Source organism: Talpa occidentalis, unplaced genomic scaffold (genome assembly GCF_014898055.3).
Source record: "Talpa occidentalis isolate TD23 unplaced genomic scaffold, MPIMG_talOcc4v2.1 talOcc4.5, whole genome shotgun sequence".
NCBI lineage: Eukaryota > Metazoa > Chordata > Mammalia > Eulipotyphla > Talpidae > Talpa > Talpa occidentalis.
This window is the reverse complement of record NW_023604861.1, coordinates 42,602,072-42,625,820: the sequence shown is the minus strand read 5'-3', so window position 1 is coordinate 42,625,820 and position 23,749 is coordinate 42,602,072. Positions and strand designations below refer to the sequence as shown.

Below are 23,749 nucleotides of genomic sequence, written 5' to 3'. Positions count from 1 at the left end.
TCCTCAAGGACAGTATTTAAACTGAGAATTAGTTAGATTGATATGTTCCTTTGAGAGATGTCTAAATGAAGGATATTCATTCCAGCTTGATTCTGTAGTAAGAAGATAAATTTTGGAAGGAGACAGTTCTATAATCATAGAAAATATGTCAACTTTCTCACCCTTAAATATTTATCTAGATTTTCTATTTGAAAAAGCTAGACCCATTTTTGGAGAAAGCAATTGAGATTATGTGACAACCTGCTGACTGGACAGCTAGACCCAGGCATTTGGAGGCTTCTGATCCCCTCCCCTTGGAATGTGGGTTCCCAGAAGCTGCTTCAAGGTTACAGCCTTGAGAAAATGTGTTACTGTATATGTGACTGGGCACAGTTAAGGCCTCTATGGTAGGGGAAAGCACTTCTCTTGCAGCCACCGAAAATAAGCCTTATAAGAAAGTTCCCTTGCTTATTAAAACTGCCACCTACCAATCTGAAGTGCTCTGCCTTTTGTTTGGAGTCTCCCTGCCCTTTGCAAAAAGGGAATGGTTTCAGGTCACATTTGGAAAACTTCCAAGGATTCAACAGCTGTGTAGCAAAAACTCTGTACCATTTTAGAGCATCACTCTTTTATTACACACACACAGCACTTTCATCAACTGAAGCAACCCACTAGAATGTAAATGATTAAAATAAATTTGCTTATTTCATAACAGTGTCCTTGTTAGAATTAATTATACTAACAATAGGGACTTACTATACCAAACACTAGACTAACTGCTTTATAGGTACTATCTCCTTTATTTTGTACATAGCAATATATAAGTGTTATTACTGTCCCATTTCCCTAAGCTATAGAGAATCTGTTATCTTGATCAGAGTCACACAACTGTAAGTGACAAACCCAGAGATTTGTTTTGCTCTACATCCTGTGCTTTAAAGCATGATCAGAAACTATTCAGTGGGTAACATGAAAGCTAACAGGCTATGAAAGGAATTCACAGCCCTGTGCAGACAGACATTCATTCTCACCTGTAATAAGCAGTCCAGGGTACCTGTGTATCCAGAGCATTTGCCATCTCGAACAACTCTCTGATTCATCATCCGTGTTCTCACAACATCGACAGGGTTTGAGGCCAGGGCCCCAGCCAGACCACAGGTGAAGCTTGAACTATAAATAAGATACCATTGGAAAACAAGAAGTTACTACCATTGAGCTATTTACCACTGCCAAAAACAGGAAATACATCTCCCTCAAACTACTGTTAAACTAATGTATAACAAGATGAGATGTATCAAAGATGACGTCCATATAGAGAAAACTGCACAAAATTTAATATCAGTACTGCTTACACTGACTTAAGAGATTCTAGCTCAGTTAATAACTTTGAAGCTCTGGAATGTCTAAGAATCAGAAACATAAAGGTCTGTCCTTTAAATTAGATAATCTATTACATCTCTTCACCATAAGCAGGCATTTCGTTCTCAGCAATCAGAGGGGAAAAAAAGATTTTCTCACTATAATGCCCACCAGGAGTTTCAGGTTCTACTCAACTTTTAATGTCACAAAGACCGATACTTGCGACGAACTAACTCAAAGTAGGATTTCTCAATCTCCACACTAACATTCTGAACCAGATAATTCTTTGTTGTAGCTGTCTGTCCTGTACATTGTAAGAGGTTAGCAGCATCCCTGGCATCAACCTCGTAAATGCCAAAGTACTCCCCCTAGTGATAATAATCAGAACAGTCTCCAAAAAATGGCCAAAAGACCCTCTAAATGGACTCTAAATGAATTAAACTATGATATATCCTAATCTGATACAAACTAACTGCAATTATTAAAGTAAATGAAGTCTGTATTTACTGTAATTAAAAGACATTTGAATTATATTACTAAATTACCAAAGCTGAAAAAAGTTAAAAGAGACTGCAAAACATGATCTTATTTAAAAAGGTACATACAATACACTTTCATAGGCTTATTTGCATATTCATAGAAAACACCTAAAAAAAAACAAAGAAAACACCTGGACAGTACATATCAAACTGTTAAGATTGGTACTCTGTGTAAAGTTATAAGGACTTTTATTTTTTCCCAATTTACTTCTGTAATTTTTGAGAAAAAAGCTATGAGAAAATAAGTGTTACAGTAAACATTCTTTACATTTCTATAAATTTGTATTACATGTATACCCTAAACTCATGCATACCTAAAATATTAATTTTTTTAAAAATCCATAAACATACAGGAAGTGGGTATATACAGTGTCTCCCATGAGGCCTGAGAGAATCAGATGCTTCTTGGTGAGGTCATAGACTGGCAGCTCCACACCAACAACAATGGCAGCCCTCTGAGCAGTAAGGGACACACCCTGGATAAAAATATTCATAATAAAGATGTTTCAGATAAGAGTGCCACAGAACAAGCCTTGTCAATATGCAATATTCTACTGCACTAACTATGACCAATTTTTAAGTTTTCCTGGTATAAAGATATAGGGAGACAGAGCAGGAAACACCAGAGGATAAGAAGTCAGAAGTCCTAAAGTTTAATTCTGATTTAGGAACTAATTGTATAACCCTGGCTAGCCTTTGGTGAAAACAAATTACCTCTCAGAGCCTCCAGTTTTCTTTTTCATACTGAGAGGATCATAGTGGATGACCTTTAGAGTCTATTCTATGAACTGCAAGTCACTCAAATTCTAGGAAATGACACTCCATCCCAGGGCTTGCCTGATCATAACACAGTCTTCGCTGAAGAGCCGGGAAGCCATACAGATCAAAAATCAATGTATTGTAACCAAGAGATCATTTCCGTAAGAATTAAAAAACAAAAGTGTTTGACCTTCAGAGAATAGCTTACACACAAATTATTCAAGTTACTTTGAAATCATGACCTATTCCTATATTTTCATTTTATTTTTTAAAGATTTATATATTTATTCATGCATAGAAGAACGGGAGTGTAGGCCAGAGGTGCGGGAGGTGAGAGGATTCACCAGAGACAGAATGGGAAGCAGAAAAGGCAGATCTACTGAAATACACTGCTGAGGGGGCCAGTAGGAGAGACAGGAGAGGTCTGCTGCACCATATGTGAACTCAGGCCACAGTTAGGATAGCACTGAGACGTAACCCCTACACCACAAGGGAGGCTCTATATTTTCACTTTAGAGTTAAATTAAGGAAGAAGAGATCATCAAGGGCAAATGTCACTCCTCACCCCTTAGCCCATTATGCCACTTGGATTAAACAAAAAATGACAGAAATAGGAAAGAATAAATTCAAAAAAGAAGGAAATAAAATAAGCTAGTTGCATCTGTTTTTCCTTTTTTTTAACATTTGAAAAGGGCAGGTTTATTAGGAAGAGGGGAAAAAAAGAGACACCTGCATAGATACAGGTGGGCAGGAGAGTTGCATGGATCTGTTTTGTTTTTTTGTTGTTTTTTTTTTTTTAAAGATTTATTTATTTATTTATGCAAGATCTATGGTGTAGGCCTGAGGTGTGAGGAGTGAGAGGATTCACCAGAGACAGAGTTGGGAGCAGAACAGGCAGATTAACTGAAATACACTGCTGAGGGGAGCAGCAGGCGAGTCATGTGGTAACTGCTGCATCATGTGGGTAACTCCCTGGCCAGGGATTGAACTCATGCTGCAGTGGCTGCGGATAGCTTCATAGGTTGCGTCTCAACCTCTTGGGCCATCAGGGAGGCCCTGATCTGTTTTTCAAGTTTACCTTCCACAGTCCTCTTGTTCCCTCTTGCTGGTAAATGTTAATGAAGTTGCCTATCATTCCTCCTTGAATGGTGTTGCTTTGGGCTTGCATCCGAATCTGGAGATTATTTTAAAGACCAACATGAGAAGGAAACAAGTCCATTTCTCCCCAAATGTAGACATCTAAAAATCATCCAATATGTTGTTAATAACCATTAATGAAAAAAACTGTAACATAAGTACTTTTATAATGCTAGCTTAAAATACTCCCAGCAAACTAAAAATTTATAAGGATTCATTCTAAGACAATGCAGACTCAATAGAAAGCATCCAGTAGAATCCAGAGTCCTGCATAACGGAGCTAGTCAAGTGTCAAAAAGAACTTTTTTTATGGTCTTTTGAAAAGAAAGAAAATGTTATATCCCCCATAGATTACTAAGCAGAAAGAGAACCTGACAGTAATTCTATAGACTTAATATAATTAATAAGAATATTCAATGTACTTGGCAGGACTAAGAATGGGCAAGCATATTTCTTACATTAGTTACTCTAAACCACTACTATTTCAATCAGCTGAACCAAAAGCATGCAGGCCAGTTGGCCAGGGGATGGCCACATGATACCGTTACACTCTGTTACACTTGAACTTACCCATGAATTTACAACAGCCCTGGAATTCATGTGACCAAGATTCCAACATAAAAATAACATTTGCTGTAACTCTTTGCATCAAATGAAAAAGACTTCTCACTAAAGAAAAATTGGTACCTTATTTTAGTTTGGGGAACAAATACATTACCTTCAACTTGTAAAAGGAACTGTTATTGTCATGCTAACATGAGAAAATAAACCAAAATGCAGGAACTGACTTTCTATAAGCCCTGATACATGTTTTAAGCATTAATAGGAATATGGATAATTTCTCTAGCACTCTAACCCCAACACAGGGTAAAGGTATGACAAAAGTACTTTTACACATGTGTAACTTCATTGTGAGAATTGTAATATACTCTGCTTACAATCTTGTAAGAATCTCCCATTAGGTTGATGACTCTGTAGGTAGGGCCCTGTTTCATTTCTTTGTGGATGCTAAGCACATAGTATATCCACTGGTAAAAGGTAGAGAGTAGTGAATTCTGTTAAGTAATTGAGGGAAGGAGGAAGACAATATCCTGAGAGGGTTCAAAACATAACTCATACCAAATATTTACTCTGTTTAATAGTTATTCCTTTGCCTTATTCCAAAGGGACTAAAGAGGCTATCTATCTGGTATTGTCAACAAGGTCATCTAATGTGTTATATCTAATTGTGCTAAGCAAACATCTTCATTAGTACTTCCTAAAACAAAATTAATGCACAACATAATACATTCAGAAATGTTCATAAGTAAAACTTGCAGCCCATCTATATTTAATAAATCAATAAAACAAGGGAGACTTTCAATGAAAATTAAATTAAAATATATCCAAACCTAATTTTTTTTGTTTAGTCACCAAAAACTTCATCTCCAAAAATGAGCTCTACTTTTTTTTTTTAATAGGTAAATCTACTTTTTTTTTAAAAGATTTATTTATTTATTTATTTATACAAGCACTGGGTACAATCAGAAGCGCAGGAGGGTGAGAGAATTCACCAGAGCCAGAGCGGAGAGCAGGACAGGCAGAAGGACTGAAGTACACTGCTGAGGGGAGCAGCGGGCAGCAGGAGAGGTCTGCACGCCATGTGGGACCCTCCTCCGGTGGCCGGGGAGCAGCCGGGGATCAAACCAGTGCTGAAGAGGCTGCGGGCAGCTTAGCAACCCAGCACTCAACCGCTGTGCCACCAGGGAGGCCCATGAGCTCTACTTTTGAGCTTATCTTTATCAGTGGGAAATTTACTCGGTGGATATTTATAAGAGTTTCCATTAGTTATAAACAGATTCACAGATATACAGAGTATGTTGTATTCAAAGATTTTCATTATCTAAATTGTTCTCAATAACAAAATGTGGAAGGTAAATACACCTATAAAACATAGATAGCACTGCTTACTTTCAAAACATCAGTTGGATTAGCAATGGCTGAGGCTATGACTCCAGAGAGAATTCCACATACCACATTTACCAGCAGGGTCTCATCTGCAAACAGAGATGTATTATTTAACTTTTCATATATACTGAGTTCTTTATGTAAGTAAACTCAAACAGATATGAAACTCATTTATATACCATTTATTCATCTTAACAAAGAAATATATACTTTTTGCATCAAGAAATTTTAAAAGGATTAGGAATTTTGCTGGTTAAAGGGAAATTCCTTGATATCTAAGAAGTGAATTATCACACAAGTAAGGAACCATCTACCAATCCAATTTTGGATGTAAAGACAGACTATGAATTTATATCTGGTATATCTGATAGGAGAACAAAAAAGATATACTCCTATGAGAAAATGAGGAGATAAAAATCTAAAGCACATCATACATATTTAATTTGAAGTATATTGAAATGCCTCCAAAGCCTCGTAGCCCCTGGTCATCACCCTCACATACCTAAGACTAGTGGTCATCCCATGTTTGGTGTTTTTTTTTTTTTGAAGATTTATTTATTTACTTATTTATACAAGCACTGGGTACAGTCAGAAGCGCGGGAGGGTGAGATAATTCACCAGAGCCAGAGCGGGGAACAGAACAGACAGACTGACAAAATACACTGCTGAGGGGAGCAGCGGGCGTGGCAGGAGAGGTCTGTAGCGCCACGTGGGACCCTAGCCGGTGGCCGGTGATCAAACTAGCGCTGCAGAGGCTGCAGGCAGCTTCGCAGCCCAGCACTCAACAGCTGCGCCACCAGGGGAGGCCCCTCATCCCATGTTTAAAAAAAAAAAAAAAAAAATTGTATGGATTAAAGCAAAGCACAGAATCAACCAGCAATAGAATATTATAACTCAAGAATTCTTAATTCTATGGACTATAGTCATGTTTTACTGAAAAATAGGTGATGATTCCCATGATTTCAGAAAATGTTAAATTGGCTAGAATTGTAACAAATCCTCTAGTCTAGACATTTTGTAGATGAGCACAACTCATTAAAATTTAACAGTGCTCCTTTTAAATGGTACTTTCTTTTTTTTTTTACACCTCAGTAACATCTTTATTTTATTTATAATAAATTTTATTTTTATATTCCCCATACAATTGCAACCCCCTTATTTTGACCCCAATCCCTCCCTCCCGCCCTCTACCCCCCATAGAATGTCTCTGGTTCATAGTTTTTTGGTGATTTTGATTTTCACTTTCTTATAGTTATTCATTTTCCTGGTCCCTTATTTAAGTTTTCTAGATTCCTGCTATGAGTGAGACCATCCGGTATTTTTCTTTTTCTTTCTGGCTTATTTCGCTGAGCATGATCCCTTCCAGCGCCATCCATGTTGCTGCAAATTCCATGTGTTTATCTTTTTTGAATGCTGAGTAATATTCCATGGTATATATGTACCACATCTTCTTGATCCAGTCATCTGTTTTTGGGCATTTGGGTTGTTTCCAAAGCTTAGCTATTGTCAATAGTGCTGCTATAAACATAGGGGTGCAGGTGCTCTTTGGAATTGATGTTTCTGTGTCCTTTGGGTAAATATCTAGGAGTGGAATTCCTGGATCCTATGGAAGCTCTATGTTTAGTAGGTCCAGAAATCTCCACATAGCTCTCCATAGTGGTTGGACCAATTTGTACTCCCACCAACAGTGCAGAAGAGTTCCTTTTTCTCCACACCCTCGCCAACATTTGTTGTTGCTAGTTTTTTTAATATGTGCCTAAATGGTACTTTCTTAACATCAGCTGAAAATTGGCTTGCTTTGAGCACAATTTGTTATACCTAGCGTACTCCCCAGAAGTAATAAACTCACAAGTAAGCTAAAGAAAATCTCTTCCAAAACCACTTTAAAAAAAAGACAAGCTAACTCCTGCCCACAAGTAGGAAAAAAATCCCCCCTCACCTTCTAGGCGTTCAACAAATAATCTCTTCAAGCTCTGGTAAGTGCCTATCTTGATGGTGCCATAGGAAGCCTGGCGTAACATCGCAGGTGCAATGCTGTCAAATCAACATACAGAGGGCTGAAAAAAGTTCTTAATATCCTTTAAGAGACCCACACAAGGACATACGACATACATTTGCCTTCTGTAATGAAACTACACTAAGGCAGATTTCTTTTTTTCTTTTTATTTATACAAGAACTGGGCTACAGGTCAGAGGCACGGTAGGGTGAGAGGATTCTCCAGAGAGAGTGGGGAGCAGAACAGGCAGACGGACCGAAGACACTGCTGAGGGGAGCAGCGGGTGAGGCAGGAGAGGTCTGCCACGCCATGTGGGAATCTCCCTGGTCAGCCAGGAATCGAACCTGCGCTGCAGAGGCTGCGGACAGCTTCACAGCCCAGTGCTCAACCCACGACGCCACCGGGGAGGCCCTAAGACAGATTTCTTAAAATTCAAAATTCAATAAAAATATAAATAGTAAATAGTTTGGTTAAATATATGCAAATTAGTAGTTTGCGATGAAAACATAAGTGGACATGGTGTTCTACTTGCCTATCCATCTCAAAATGAAAGGCTTTCCTCTCTCAATACAAGGTCTTTGGTGAAATCTGGCCTCCATAGGCATCTAATGTTTTTCCATTGTTGCTCCGCAGTTTACCTCCTACCTCCTTAGGGGGTGCTGTTTTATTATCTCCTCTCACTCAGGTTACCCTTCCTGACCCCAGTGGCATCTGTACTTCAGCTGTTTCTGAACTTCTCTCTTCTTTCTCCAATAGCAAGCTGGCTTCTTCCCTCACCCTCTTTTTCAAAACTCCTCTTACCAAGGTGACCAACTGACATATTTGTTGCTAAATTAAACAATGCCTTTCAATTAGTATTTTATGTAACTTCTGCTATACTTGATGATGCACTACATGCAGCTGTCTCCTCCCTGAGGTGCCAAAACATCACCCTCTCCCATTTCTTTTCTTTTGTCTGCAGCTTTCTCCCTCTGTTCCCCAGAAGTCTGTCCTACGCTCTCTTTCTTTTCTTCTTGCTTCATTCCCTGGATGCCCTCAACTTCTCCCAGGCTTCAACTCCTATGAAAGATTGCTAACTCCTAAATTCATGTTTCCAACATTGATCCAAAATGCATTTCCAACTGCTTCCTAGACTTCTCAATTCACATGTCCCACACCAACCTCCAGACTAAGTGTACCACACTGAACTAATTACCTTGCTTCTCCAAACAATTGACTCTCCTCTTGTTTTCTAAACCTGAGACTGAAACCTCCATCTACACATCGGTGCAAACCAGAAATTGAGACATCAGCCTCATCTCCCTTTTCCCCAGAACACCTCATAGGAAAAAATCATAACTTGTCAATACTCTGCCCTACACAGCTCTCTAGTCTGTCTTTTTTCTCTCCATCCCACAATACCTCAATTTAGATCCTCCATGTCTGCCTCCTATATATCAGCCTACTTCCAGTGTCACCAGCCTCTAATTTTCTCCCTGTGGAAGGTAGGCTTCTTTTTACAATGGAAACATATCAGTACCTTATTTAAAATCCTTCAGTGGCTTCTGTATGTCACAGGAAGAGCAAAGTAAAGGGCTTACAGCTAGCTACCAGGCAAATGCCATGAGTGAGTGAAACAGGTGGGGTCTTAAGTGCACACACACGCACTATGTGAGTGGTAGAGACTCTGGAAACCAGAGAAAGCATGTCTAATTACAATTACTATTATCATTAATGAATGTATGTAGTCCCAGATGTTAACTTTTCCTGAGAAGAAAGAATGCCAGGCTTTTGTGTATAATTTCTCACATTTAAAATATGGACTCAATTGAAAAACCAAAAACCTTTTGGGTTTTTGGAAGAGGTGGGTGGAAGGGCTATATGGCACCAATCTGGGACTTAAGGTGTTTTGGATAAAATCAAAATGCTTAGCATGGCCTGAGGTTGTCCATGTTCTGACCCCCTATTACTGCCTCAACTCTATCTCTTGCTACTTACCAACTCCCACACTACATCCATGCAGGATGATGCGCAATTCCTAGAATATACCATGCTCTCTTAAATATACTGCTGGCTCTACAGGAATATAGCTCCCATCTAACTTCACCTGGCTAGTTCTTGATCCTTCAAGATCAAATCCAGCACCTCCTGGACTGAGTAGCTTTCCTGAAAATCCCTGCACTTCCCCAAAGTCAGGATTGACGCTCTTCTTCTACTAGGCTCTAGTATTTAATCGGACTCCTCTGCAACTCTGTTCACATGTCTGCTGTCCCCACAAAACAGTTCCTGCATTACAGTATATTATATTGTTGCTGGTCCCCATTTGTCCTCCCAGATAACGTCTTACACTTCTGTCCCATTGTGCATAAAGAGGCTGATGCCTACGGAATACATCACCAGGTTTCCCAGCTTTCTGACTTCAGACAATAAAAGATGGGAAGGAGGGAAGTGAAAGAAATAGAGGCATTTCTTCCTCTCCCTGGGCACATCCCTTGATAACTACTATTTGCTCCTTCAAGGCTTAGTCCGAGCAGGCTAAAACTATTTCTACTATCCTGATTTGTTTGGACCTAAAAGTGATAACATGTTGTTTCTCACTTTCTGTGTACCTCAATATCCTTCATTTGTTCCCTTCATCTTTAAGTAGCATCTTCATTAATCTCTATTTAAACCAACCAAATTTGCTTTGTTTTGAAACCAACCAAATCAGTTCTCTTCCCCTCAAGCCTCTGACATAGGCAAGGTCCTGTTTTATTCACTTTTCTACCCTGTGTCTACAACACTATTTATTAAAAGAAAAGTAGTTCAAGGGCCTCACCTCGTGGCGCAGGCAGTTGAGTGCCGTGCTGTGAAGCTGTCTGCAGCCTCTGCAGCGCCGGTTTGATCCCGGCCAGCCGGCGAGGGTCCCATATGGCACAGCAGACCTCTCCTGTCGTGCCCGCTGCTCCCCTCAGCAGTGTATTTCTGTCATCTTCTTGTTCTTCTCCCTGCTCTGTCTCTGGTGAATCCTCTCACCCTCCCACGAACCTGGCCTGTACCCCGGTTCTTATATGAATAAATAAATCTTAAAATAAATAAAAATTAATAAAATGAAGTTTTTTTTTTTTAAAGTAGTTCACAACAATCTTATCCATGGGAAACACTATACTATGACATTTTCTTTTAAAAAAAAAAAAAAGATTTATTTTTACTTATCTATGCATACAAGAACTGGGGTGTAGGTCAGACATGCAGGGGTGAGAGGATTCACCAGAGACAGAGTGGGGAGCAGAACAGGCAGATCTACTGAAATATATTGCTGAGGGGAGTAGCGGGAGAGCCAGGAGAGGTCTGCTGCACCATGTGGGTAGCTCCCTGACCGGAGATAGAATTCAGGCAGCCGTGGCTGGCAATAGCTTGCCAGTGCTGAGACTTTAACCCCTTGCCCCACCAAGGAGGCCCAATTTGCAATATGGCAAAAATCTCAGTAATTCAGAATAGTCACAGGAGAAAAGGGTTATTTTCAGAGTAAAACACTGAATTTTGGGACTTCTAAAACACAAACAATTTTACTATTATTTCTATATTTGACTATCAAAAAGTTTTACCACATTTGCAACATAAAATACATAAAGTATATAAAAATAAAGTTGAAATGAAAAATCTACCACTCTACCTGCTCTGCTCTTTTCAAATATACTTCCAGCTTTTTGTTCCTCTCCAAGTCTTAGTCTTAAGTCTATTCATTTGAAAGGTCAAGTGTGAAATATAAATGCATAAAGGTCTACTTACCCTGAATACAGTGCTTTCAGCCCTTCTTCTCTGGCAATCCTCACTAAAGCATGCAACATTCCTCTGTATCTAATTTCCTTAAAGTTTGCATCATTCGTCTGGCCTTGAATCTGGAGTCGTGTCTTGGTTAAGTCAATTGGAAATGTACCTTACACATTTCAAAATAAAAGGAAATTCCAATAAATAAAGAATACACTGTAATCTATTACTGAGTTCATAAAAAGAAAGAAGTGGTACATACTTTGCAATACTTTTTCTACAAAAAAATAGGAGCCAAAAGATTTTTAAAGGCATAAACATATTTATATGTACATTTTTATTTTTCATTTTATTCTCCATAGGATTTGAGGTGGTTGCATTGCTGTAGAACATGACTACATGGAATGATGCAAACAAATAAGAAAAACATTTTAAACATAAGTTACCATTTCTCATATAGTGAAGGTTAAAATTGGGTTCAATATGAATAAAGAGAGGTAAAAGTTCATTTTCTAAAGTTTTTCACTTTGTGCTTCACAGTCTAAAAGTAAATATGTTAATACAGGTAAAAATGTTTGCTCGAGTACTTAACAGTCCACCCAAATATATAAAATCCATCCTCAGTGAGGCTGATGAATTGTGTCTGTGGGAGAGTCCAGCACAGAGTGCCCAAGGTGGTGGTGGTGGTGGGTGGTAAATGTGCCTCAACCCCTCAGGCCTGGTTCACATGGCCTCCTCAGGGCAGCCCCTGCCCCAGGAGAGCGGGGACTGAAGCCCTGGAAGCAAATGCAGTGTCCAAACCAGTAAGTGGCATTCGATAGCTGTTCAGTCAACATTTGTTGAATAAATGACTCCAGGTACATCAAGAAACAAAGGCATAAATGGGATCTGATGTGTAATTCAACTAGTGAGGAAGTCACGAATAGGTTCTGGGTAATAAACATCATGGAAAGGGATTGAATAATGATAATCAGTTGAATCTGGCTCAGAGAGGACCTTTGCGCCACTCAAATCTCTTTCCAGTCAAGTTTGTTAATAGTGGCAAAGTGGAACAGATGTAAATGGAAAATCAGTCATAAAATGTCTGTTTGGTTGACAAGTTCAACTTTCTGCCCACTCAACTTCAAACCCTAAACTGCTAAGCAAGGAGCCAAAATGACATTTTTTGTCTTAAAAGCATACTGAAAGAAGGAAATTCTGAATTCTGAGATTAATGTTTTATGACTTCAATTCTGTGCTTGAACTACATTCACAATTAGATACCAGAAGGCAACCTTAAGTTTTAAACATGATCACAAGCAGCAAGCAAACCGCCTCCAGCACCCTGGGCTCCTTACCACATTCAGCTGTGATGGAGGCCAGCCCTCCATACACAAAAGGCTTCCAGTTGAGGGCTGACATTCTCTACTGTTCTTTCTCCTTTGACTCATGGAAACATAGTCTCCAACAGGTTTTGTCCTGGAAACAAAAGTTTCAAAGTTACTATGGGCGGTTTCTTCTTTAAACCTTGTGTTTCACTTGGAGAGTACTATCATATACTATCACTGAACACCTCCCCCCAACACACATACTTCCCAAGGGGAGCCTTGTCTTAATAAAACAATAAACCCAGTAAACAAACCCAATAAATCATCAATTACTACACTTACTTTATCATTACCTTAATTCTCATTCAGTAATTCAGATATCAAATAAACTGATACTTTGATATTTGAGTGTGCATTCAGTGTAGTACATGGAGAGTATTTTCTGAGTGGTTTATTTCATCATAAAGTTGTTCTTCACTCAGTAATTATTTGCTATTTGTTTCTACTGTTTTACTGAGTTTCTCAAGGGAGATAATAGAATCCCTCAGGTGCACTGGAGTAGAAAAATGTTGCAAAGCACCCTCACAGGATAAAATGACAATTACTTAAAAAATTATCAAAACATACTTCCAGTTTCTATTCTGTTGGCCTTCTTCTCTCTTCTTCATATTGTATTAACAGCTGGGAGGTAACTTGTTATGTATGAAGAGGCCCTCTAGGGTCAAAGTCATACCACTTCCTTCCTAGGGAAGTTCCTGTAAATCTCTGGGTTTTTCTTCATAAACATCATCATCAAAGCAACCATCACAACCAAGTAGGGGTACAGTCCACTAAACTAAATAAAATGCCCAGTATTTTAGGCCTATAGTAGGGATTAAATACATATTATAAACCTGACACCAAAACACACTCAACAAATATTGCCTTCTTTTCCCTAACAGGTCTTCACTCACTGTGAAGCACATGCATGCCTGCCACAGCCACCTGCCCACAGGCCTTATGTTCTGCAGTTTTACGCCATTTTCGTTGGTAAGCCTGGCCTCATATAGGTTAAGAGTTGAAACATGAGCAAATTAACACAAATCTTCATTGAATGTATATATGTAATATAATATATATAATATATGAAAGGTCCATGCAGGAGGCCAGAATGCAGGAGCTAACCAGGAAGCCCACCTGGGGGGCAGGAATGCGGATACCTGCCTGGGGGACTCAGACCATGAGCCTCCCCCCTCCCCCTACGAGTCTCTTCTCAGACAAAGAACCTCTACCTGCCCCAAGAAACTCCTCCCGCCCAACAAACTTTTTCCCGCCGTAGGAGCCCAGTTTCCCACCTGACCTCTCCTCACCCTATAAAACCCTGCTTCCCTCTAACAATGCGCACGACTCCACTGACCCCTGCCTTGGGTCTGTGAGGTCCGCCAGGGGCGCAATAAACTTTCCCTCCCTTTGAGAAATGTAGCCTGGCTCTCCTTTTCTTTACCGCGCCAAACCTTTCAATATATATTATAATATATAATATAATATAATATATATTTTTTCAATGAAAATTCTGTTGGGTTAAAATAAAATTCTTAATTTTACTATAGTCATTATTAGTAGGAAAAATGGCCAGTGATTTTACACTGAAAGTTTTAGTTTTAGGATTTTTCCAAGTCAACATTTCCACGAGAGACCTATAGAATGTCAGTCTCAACAGGGTCAAGCAATTTGCTTAAACCAAGAGAAAATATAAGGGACCTAAAGGGGAATCTAAAGAGATGGACAGGGGGGCCTCCCTGGTGGCACAAGGGGTTAAGCACCGCATATGAAGCAATCTGCAGCCTCTGCAGCACGAATTCAATCCACGGCTGGCCAAGGAGCAACCCACATGGCACAGCAGACCTCTCCCATCTCGCCCGCTGCTCCCCTCAGCAGTGTATCTTGGTTGATCTGCCTGTTCTGTTCCCCGTTCTGTCTCTGGTGAGTCCTCTCACCCCCCCACACCTCCGGCCTGTACCCCAATTCTTGTATGCATAAATAAATCTTTAAAAAAAAAATCTTATGAGAAAAAATAGTATTCCAAAGGTAGGTAATCTAAACAGCAATGATTAACCTTTCCACCACATAGTACACAAAGAGTGTTCATTTTTTTTTTTTTCAGTTTTACTGAAATGACATTCACATACTATACAAAACTTTTAGTGACAATTCAGTGGCACTTAGTATATTCACAATATGATGCAACCACCACCTCGAATTACCACCCCAAAAGAAAACCATGAACCAGTTGCTCTCCATTTCTTCCTCCCTGGGACCTCCATGATTAATTTCTTGATCATGATACTACATATGCATCAGCTATGTAGAACAGAGGAATCTTCATAGGTAGTTCTTAATCTGAATGTGTAGCTTCTTAAAAAATACAGACTCTAGGGGGCCTCCCCGGTGGCACAGCAGGTTGAGCACAGCGCTGTGAAGCTGTCTGCAGCCTCTGCCATGAGGGTTCGATTCCCGGCTGGCCAGGAAGAGTCCCACATGGCGCAGGAGACCCCTCCTGTCTCACCGGCTGCTCCCATCAGCAGTGCTTTTGGTCTGTCTGCCTGTTCTGCTCCCCACTTTGTCTCTGGTGAATCCTCTCACCCTCCCATGCCCCAGCGATTGTATAAATAAATAAAAAATATATATATACAGACCCTTGGGCCCCACCTCCTGAAGGAAGATCTCAGGGAAAACCCACAAATCCATGTTGCTACTGAAAATATCAGTGAGTTAAATAAATGATGGTCAATTCACACCTTGGAATACTTATTTTACTACTTAATTAAGTAGTTAACATTTTAGATAACATTTTAGCTGATTCTTTTTATTCAGCTTATATACTATTTTTAGCAGCCTATATGTATTACATATGTACTATGTATGCATATACATATATGAACCTATAGACACACACATATACAAAAAAGGTATCCTCCAAACTGTAAACAAAAACTTGTAAGAAACAGGATTATAACTGATCTTTAATTTTAAAGCAAACAATTTTTAAAATACTATTGTCATATGATCTCATGACTTATCACTGATTAACTTTTTGATTTCCTACCACCACTTGCATTTTTTTTTTTTTAAGATTTATTTTTATACAAGAACTGGGGTACAGGCCAGAGGCACAGGAGGGTGAGAGGACTCACCAGAGACAGAGCGGGGAGCAGAACAGGCAGAAGGACCAAAATATACTGCTGAGGGGAGCAGCAGGCAAGGCAGGAGAGGTCTGCTGCGCCATGTGGGAATCTCCCTAGCCAGCTGGGAATTGAACCCGCACTGCAGAGGCTGCGGACAGCTTTATAGCACTGTGCACCAGGGAGGTGCTTTTGCTCTAGTTTGTTTTAATGAGATGTGGCCACCTTTTCTTCTGTCAGTTTTAATATTTTTTACACAGATTAAAATCCAGAGGTTCTGGGTTATATGCACATGCACAAACTCAACTAGAGCTCTTAGTAGTTGAGGACGTGCCTTCTGTGTTTGCTTGTTGTCTTAAATTAACATTGGTTTACAACGTTTGCATTTTAGAGGTATCGATCTCCCCCTTCAGAAGTCTTTCTTACATCACACCCACCAGCACAACACCCAGATAGTCCGCCCCATGATTTTTTTTTAAAGATTTATTTATTTATGTATACAAAGCTGGGGTACAGGCCAGAGATGTGGGGGGTAAGAGGATGCACCAGAGACAGAGTGGGGAACAGAACAGGCAGACTGACTGAAATACACTGCTAAAGGGAGCAGCAGGCAAGACAGGAGAAGTCTGCTTTGCCATGTGGATATCTCTCTCACTGGCCGGGGATCAAACTCATGCTGCAGAAGCTGCGGATTGCTTCACAGTGTGGTGTTTAACCCCTTGTGCCACCAGGGAGGCCCACCCATTGATTTTGAATCATGGATAGAGCAAACACCCATCAGCTGCTACCAGATGTACCATCCCAATAAACTTAGCTGCCACAAATGAGAGCCCACTTTTACATCCCTGGTTAAACTGTAAGGGAGTATTTTCTATTCATTACAATGTTCTAAAGTTACCTGTGTTCTACAGAACTAGGGAGAAGGTAAAAATAACATTTTGGTTCTTTTCCTCTCTGAATACAACACTAATCCTAAGCAGCTAACCACTGTGCCTTCCCAGTTTAATGTTTACTGAGTAAAAGAAAGAAAAATTTGGCTTAAATAACAACCAAAGAACATCAGTAAGTTGGGCAAACATTCCAACAAGAGGTTCTAGCTAAGACTGGAAAAGAGGTGGTGCTGGCCATACCTAGCTGTGACCAGGTTTTAGTATCTTAGGTTGAAATCTCTGTTCAGTAAAGAAACCATTTCTTTGCTTTTTGACCTCTTTGTGTCAGATTTCTCCTGGCACACAGTCCTTAACTTCCTAGCACAATTTTTGGGAAAAATCCCTGTCTTTTGAAATGGCAGGACTGACAGACCAACAGTCAGGGAGACTGATGTGTCCTTAATAATGCTCATGTCTGGGCAGCATTTCGGCCCCAGATCTAGGAAAAGGATTACAACTTTGCAGAACTTCCAGCGTCAGCACATCAGTGGTTGTCTATTACTTCCCGCTTTGCCCTCCCCTTTAGGCCATACCCTCCAATGAGACCTAAATCCAGTGATCACTTCTCTTTACTGTACTGTGAACACAATACTAACATGAACTGCTGTTACTGAATGCCTAATAGGTCAGGCACCGCTGTACGTTTTCCACAAAAAGGGTTTTATGTGATCCTCATGAAGTAAATATCAATTCACATTTCACAATTAAAGAAATAGACTCAGAGGAAAAGTGTCTTCTAGTCAAAGAGTTATGTCTCAAACTAGTCTCCTTGAAGAAACACAATGACCTACATGGATATCTACGTACCACAAAGCAAACGCTATTTTCCAATGTTGCTTAAAAATATAGATGCAAAATTTTTATATATAGATGATATATATATATATATCAGGGGTGGGGTAAAGAATTCTGTATATTCAAAATAAATGCTGGATTTTCCTACAGGGGTTATGCAAAAATCTATTTTTTAAAACTGTTTCCTGTGTGGGAATGTCTACGCAAATTAAAGTATATGCTAAGTTACATACCCTCTCTGCTACTTTTTCTATCAGTATTTATTTTCTCCTTACCTCATTTGCACAGCTGCAAAGAGAGGCAATACAAGTAATTGCTGCTGGAACTTCTGAAAGCTTTCCAAGTTTCTCTTATGTAATAAATTCTGGACAAATTCTTTCAATTTACTTGTGATCAGTTTAAATCTGCAGTCTTAAGCTGTAATCACTGTCTCCAAACATTTGCATACTCACAAATTTTTGTTCCCCTGCAGGGCTGCCTGTCTTGCCTTTTCCTACGTCCCATCCTTTTTTAAAGGACAGAAGAAAAATCAGCTAATCACAGAATGATGAAACATCAGATTTAAAGGGAGTTTTAGAAATCACATCTCATTCCCTACCAGTCAACTAAGCCCAAGGTCACAAAAGACCAGCATTCATGCTTCTAACTTTTCTCACATGGGAGCACCGAGCCTCTCCAGGAGGCAAGGCGGTCCGGACACTGCTTCCTTTCTGGCGAAGGAACAATAATGCTCATCGTGGCCAAGAGTTTCAATGAAATCACCTACGCCTAGAGACGCGAAAACCCAGCGCCACATTAACTTTCCGAGCAAATGAATGTGACGCCTCCTTTGAAACGTGAGCAAATTTGGAAGGTTCCAGGAGCAATTCTAAGTACAGCGTATCCTTTCCCAGAGCACGAACCCTGCCGGCGCCCGGGCTGCACACCCCGAAGGAACCGCGAGTGGGAAGGACGCAGAAGCGGGGGGCACAGCCGGCGGGAGCCGGGCGCACACGCGGGGGGCGCAGATCGCGCCTGGCCTCCCCGCCGCTCAGCGCGGAGGGCCGGGCGCAGGGGCTCCAGCGGACCCCGGCCGAGGCAGCGGCAGGCAAGGCAAAGCCGAGCCTCGCGCCCCACCGAGCCCGGGCCCGCGCGCGGGCCGGAGAGCAGAGGCGGCCCCTGCGCGCGCCGGCCGCGCCGGGGTCCCCGAGACCGCGGCCTGAGGCACGGCCGCCACCCCGCGCCGCAGGGGGCCGGGAGCTCCGCGCCGGCGGGTCCCCGCGCGGGGGCAGGCGCTGGGAGGAGCGACGCGGAGCAGGTGCCGGGGGCCGGGTGGGGAGCACTTACGCGGCCGCGGCGGCCCTGCGCCTCCTCCGGCTCCGGCTCCCGCTCCGCCGCCACCGGAGCCAACCGCCCGCGCGAGGGCTAGAAAAGGCCGGCGCGCGAAGGGGGCGTCCCAGGAGCCTGCGCGCGGTCCCGCCTAGGCTGCGCTCCGCTCGGCCCCGCCCCCGCCCCCGGCTCCCATTGGCCGCTTACCGCCGTGGCCACGCCCACGGCAGCGACTCGCGGGCCGAGGGGCGGGGCGTAGGGCTACCCGCTCCCCGGCCGGCCGCCCGCCCCCGCTGGGGTTGCCCGCGCTGGCACTTGGCTGCGATGGCCTCGTGGCTCTACTCCGCGGTGATTCCCTGTGTGCGTGTGAATCTCAGCTGTTAGGTGGGAAAAACCTTGCTTTTTTAAAAAAAAATCCCAACTTTTTAGTTTGAAGATCGCAGACTGAAGGTTGAAGAGTTGAAAGTGAAAGGGAACTGCTAAGAGAAGGAAATCTTTCTGGTTAAAGAATCATAGACCTGGAAATGTAAATAACGAGTTTGCTTCCTTAATAAACATTTCTAAGGACTGGCAGCCTGCTAGGCTGATTGAGGTCCCAGGCCATCCTCAAAGATCTGCATCCTTCCCCTTTTCCTGTGTCAAGAATTTGTATGTTAACTAATCAATGTTATCAATGTAAGATGGTTATGTATAAAAGAAACCCTTTGTCCCCAGACTGGTGCTCAGACCTTATGGGACTACCCAGGTCTGAGACCTCATGCATGAGTAATAAAGTTTCTCCTGATGTCACCATTCCTGCAGTACCGCTTGTTCTTCCCCTGCCTGGGTAAAAGGCTAGACTTTATTTCTGCAACAAAAGAATGGTACTATGAAGAGTATACTCTCAGCTACATGCTAACATTTCACAGCATTTGCATTTCCTCTCATGATGCAGGTTTTTCCTTTGAACCATTTGAAAGTTGCAAGTGTTGTGCCCAAGATCAGCAGACTCAGCAAGCATAGCCTCCAAGAATCTAAAGACAGCTGAGGCACATGCAAAAGGCAGTTTATTACCGGCTGGAGTCCAGACTCACGGCACCTACCAACGAAGTGGCAGATAGCGAGAGCGCCGAACAGAGGAAGCAGGGGTCTATTATAGGGTCACGAGCAGCACGAATTTTGAAAGAAACTGGCAATTACTCATTGGCTACTACAAAGGCATTTTGGCGCACATGGTTACAGTTTCAAACTGATTGGACAGTTAGAGATGCTGTCCCATTTATGGCTAGGACTGCCCTCATTGGCGGCTGGGGTGGTCTGCTTTTTCGTCACCAAGTGGAGTGAGGGTTGTAACTATTGAAACTATCTCCGGAATGCAGCTGTACAAGGACTCACATATCAAGATGGAGGATATACAAAATGGCGAAACCTTGGCTAAGCTTGGTTCCACAGCAAGTGACACAGCTTCGCCTCTAAATGCTTTATTGTCACATGAGAGAAATTTAATACCATTTCAGTTATATCCTATATAGTGTTCATATTTAAATTTCCTTTGTTGGGCCTCCCTGGTGGCACAAGGGGTTAAGATGCAACCTATGAAGCTGTCCGCAACCTCTGGCACAGCAGACCTCTCCTGACTCGCCCACTGCTCCCCTTAGCAGTGTATTTCAGTCAATCTGCCTGTTCTGTTCCCCACTCTGTCTCTGGTGAATCCTCTCACCCCGCCCCACACCTCTGGCCTGTACCCCAGTTCTTGTATGCATAAATAAATAAATCTTTAAAGTAAATTAATAAATAAATTTCCTTTGTTGTCCCAAATGGTCACACACACACACACTCACACATACACACACTCACTCACACTTCTTTTTTTTCAATTCCAGAGCTACTCAATGAAAGGTCCATGCAGGAGGCATGGAAATTTCCAACAAAGGAAATTTAAATATGAACACTATATTGGATATAACTGAAATGGTATTAAATTTCTCTCATGTGACAATAAAGCATTTAGAGGCGAAGCTGTGTCACTTGCAACTTTCAAATGGTTCAGAGGAAAAACCTGTATCATGAGAGGAAATGCAAATGCTGTGAAATGCTAGCATGTAGATAAGAGAATACTCTTCATAGTACCATTCTTTTGTTGCAGAATAGGAATGCGGAAGCCTGCCTAGAGGATTCAAAGAAACTCCCCCCGCCCTACAAATCTTTTTGTGCCCTACAAACTTTTTCCAGCCCTACGAACCCAGTCTCGCACCTGACTTTTTCTCACCCTGTAAAAACCTGCTTCCCCCTGACAACATGCTCGGCTCCACTGACCCCCACCTTGGGTCTGTGAGGTCTGCCCGGGGCGCAGTAAATTTTCCCTTCCTTTGAGAAATTTAGCCTGGCTCTCCTTTTCTTTACTGCACTGAACCTTTCACTCAAGACTCAACCATTGCTTTGGATTTTATTACTCTCTCCATTAGTCTTCTACCCTAGTTTTAGTATTTTTTTTGATCTTTCATAACGTGGACGTACTTAAAAAGTTCAAACCAACTGTCTTGTAGATTATATTAGTTCTAGATTTAACAAATTGTTTCCTTGTGATTAGATTCAGGGCAAGTGTGTGCCTGCCATTACTACACATGGGAAGGCAGTGTCGCTTTGTCCCAGTATCCATGATGCCAAGTTCGATCACTTGGTCAAGGTGATCTTGTTATAGAGCAGCCCCGATATTGAACGGATTCCTGGCTGTGGGTCCTCACCCACGCGCTTAAAAGGGACTTATTAATCCTCCACTACAGGCACACACAAAAGGTTAATAAAAGGTTTATTTACAAGGGAAAAGGAAATAAGGAAAATGTACAACTCAGGGAGAAAATAGGGAAATAAAGTCTTTAATGCGTCCTACCTGATCCGACGACCTGGAAACCCAAAGTCACTCTCAGAGCTGGCCAGACGCTGCTAGCTGGTGGAGAGCCAAAATGGGGGACCCCTCCAAAGCCCACGTGTCTGCCTTTTATATCAACCTGGCTGCTTAACCCCACCCTCAGGTCCCAGCCACCTTCCCTTTGGTGGTGATGGGATTTGGAGTTCCCGGTGTCTTTGTCTTTGGCCTGGGGAGGCGGTGGAGTCCACAAAGCCTGTATGGAATTAGCTTTAGGACATCCTGTTCACCCTAACAATCTGGCAAACTTCTCCACAAAGATACCTTCACAGTTTCCTTCCCTCTCCTCCTTTTTAAGTAGTGTGAACTTCTGCATTCTTTTTCACCCAATTTAATGCAGTTATTGTAATTAAATACCGTTATTGTTTTGGTGATAAAATGTCCATATTTGGCCACCAAGTGTCCTTTATCCTTAAATCTATCCTGTCAATCTTTGAGCACTTCTTGCTTTTTTGATGTAAGACCTGCTGTCTCTCATTGCATTTTCTCTGCCCTAGGCAGACAAACCCTAGGAAATTAGAAAACTTAAGTAGGAACGTCAAAAAATAGATCTGAATACTTGGTATGCTCATTGCTACTGGGATGTCATCTATTCAAGGCCCTTTCAGGGGACAAATCAATATATTTAGCCAAATAGTGTTTTAAATCATGAGTTCATACTAATACCTGCAATTCAAATACAACACCACAGGTACATTCTAGCCTTCCTCTTTCCATCTTTATTATCTTCCTTCTTCCACAATAAAATTCTTGGTTCTCATCAGCATCAATCTAGTGTCATTTATTCTACCCTACAGTATGTACAAAATAGTTGAATTAATACACCAACACTACCATCAGCAACAAAACTTCCAGTTCAAGATTTCTTTGCATTTTTTTTATCTTTATAATACATCCTTCTAAATGGTGTGCAGAGTTCTGTATTTAAGTTACTTGAATCAATTTGCTTTTCAGTATGGCAAAGCTATTAATTTGATGTACTATTAGGTTTGTTGTTTTTATTTGCATCAGTTTTAGAGCCTGCCTTTTCATCTTTTTGGCTAGTTTTATTTTTTGAGTATATAGAGCATTCACATAGTTCAAAATAAATCTTAAAAATGTTATCCTTGGATAAGTAACATTCTTTTCCTATTTCCTGCCTTCTGTTCCCACCCACCTATTGTTGTAGAGCAACCCCGATACAAAACGGGGTGCCTGACTGTGGGTCCTCACCCGCGCGCTTAAAAGGACTTATCAATGCTCTACTGCAGGCACACGCGAAAGGTTAATAAAAGGTTTATTTACAAGGGAAGGGGAAATGAGGAAATGTACAGCTCAGGGAGAAAAGTGGGAGATAAAGTTTTAAGTGAGTCCTACCCGATCCGCCGATCAGGAATCCCAAAATGGCACTCTGAGAGCTGGCCACAAGCCAGGAGCCGTGAAGCCAGGAGGCGAGCGATAGCGAGCCACAGCCCAAGGCCCATGTGTTTGGTTTTTATCTCCAACCTGGCTGCCCAACTGCACCCTCAGGTCCCAGCCACCCTCCCTTTGGTGGTGATGGGATTTGTCTTTCCCAATGTCTTGATGGCTTTAGTCTGGAGTGGGGGTGGGGTCCATAAAGCCTGTATGGGATTAGCTCAGGACATTATTTCCCCCTAACACTATCAGTAATCATTGTCAGTTTCTAGTTTATTGTTTCATTTTCCCCAAATTAAAATACCTACATACAATAATCTAATGCTGGATAACTAAGCTGAGCAGCTTGAAAAACAAACAATTATTACCTCACAGTTTCTATGGGTCAGAAATCCAGAATGGGCTAAGGTAAGTACCTTTGGTTCTGTTACAGGGCAACCCCAATATAAAATGGGTTGCCTGACTGTGGGTCCTCACCCATGCACTTAAAAGGCACTTATAAT

General features: G+C 41.6%; 1 protein-coding gene across 5 annotated transcripts in view; it reads right to left on the bottom strand.

Moving 5' to 3' along the window:
• Positions 1 to 23,749, bottom strand: part of SLC25A30 (solute carrier family 25 member 30) — an 82,192-nt gene that overhangs the window by 6,202 nt on the left and 52,241 nt on the right. For 2 of the 5 annotated variants that reach the window (XM_037527005.2, XM_037527000.2), the window contains exons 1-8: positions 18,965 to 19,033; positions 12,784 to 12,904; positions 11,468 to 11,615; positions 7,660 to 7,754; positions 5,724 to 5,809; positions 3,715 to 3,810; positions 2,229 to 2,353; positions 1,011 to 1,149 (exon numbers count right to left, since the gene is read on the bottom strand). In XM_037527005.2, coding sequence (XP_037382902.1) covers positions 1,011 to 1,149; positions 2,229 to 2,353; positions 3,715 to 3,810; positions 5,724 to 5,809; positions 7,660 to 7,754; positions 11,468 to 11,615; positions 12,784 to 12,847 — 753 coding nt within the window. In that variant the 5' untranslated portion in view covers positions 12,848 to 12,904; positions 18,965 to 19,033. Of the gene's footprint in view, positions 1 to 1,010; positions 1,150 to 2,228; positions 2,354 to 3,714; positions 3,811 to 5,723; positions 5,810 to 7,659; positions 7,755 to 11,467; positions 11,616 to 12,783; positions 12,905 to 18,964; positions 19,034 to 23,749 lie in introns of those variants that run through there. The other 3 variants (XM_037527003.2, XM_037527006.2, XM_037527001.2) reach the window with 2 other exon arrangements.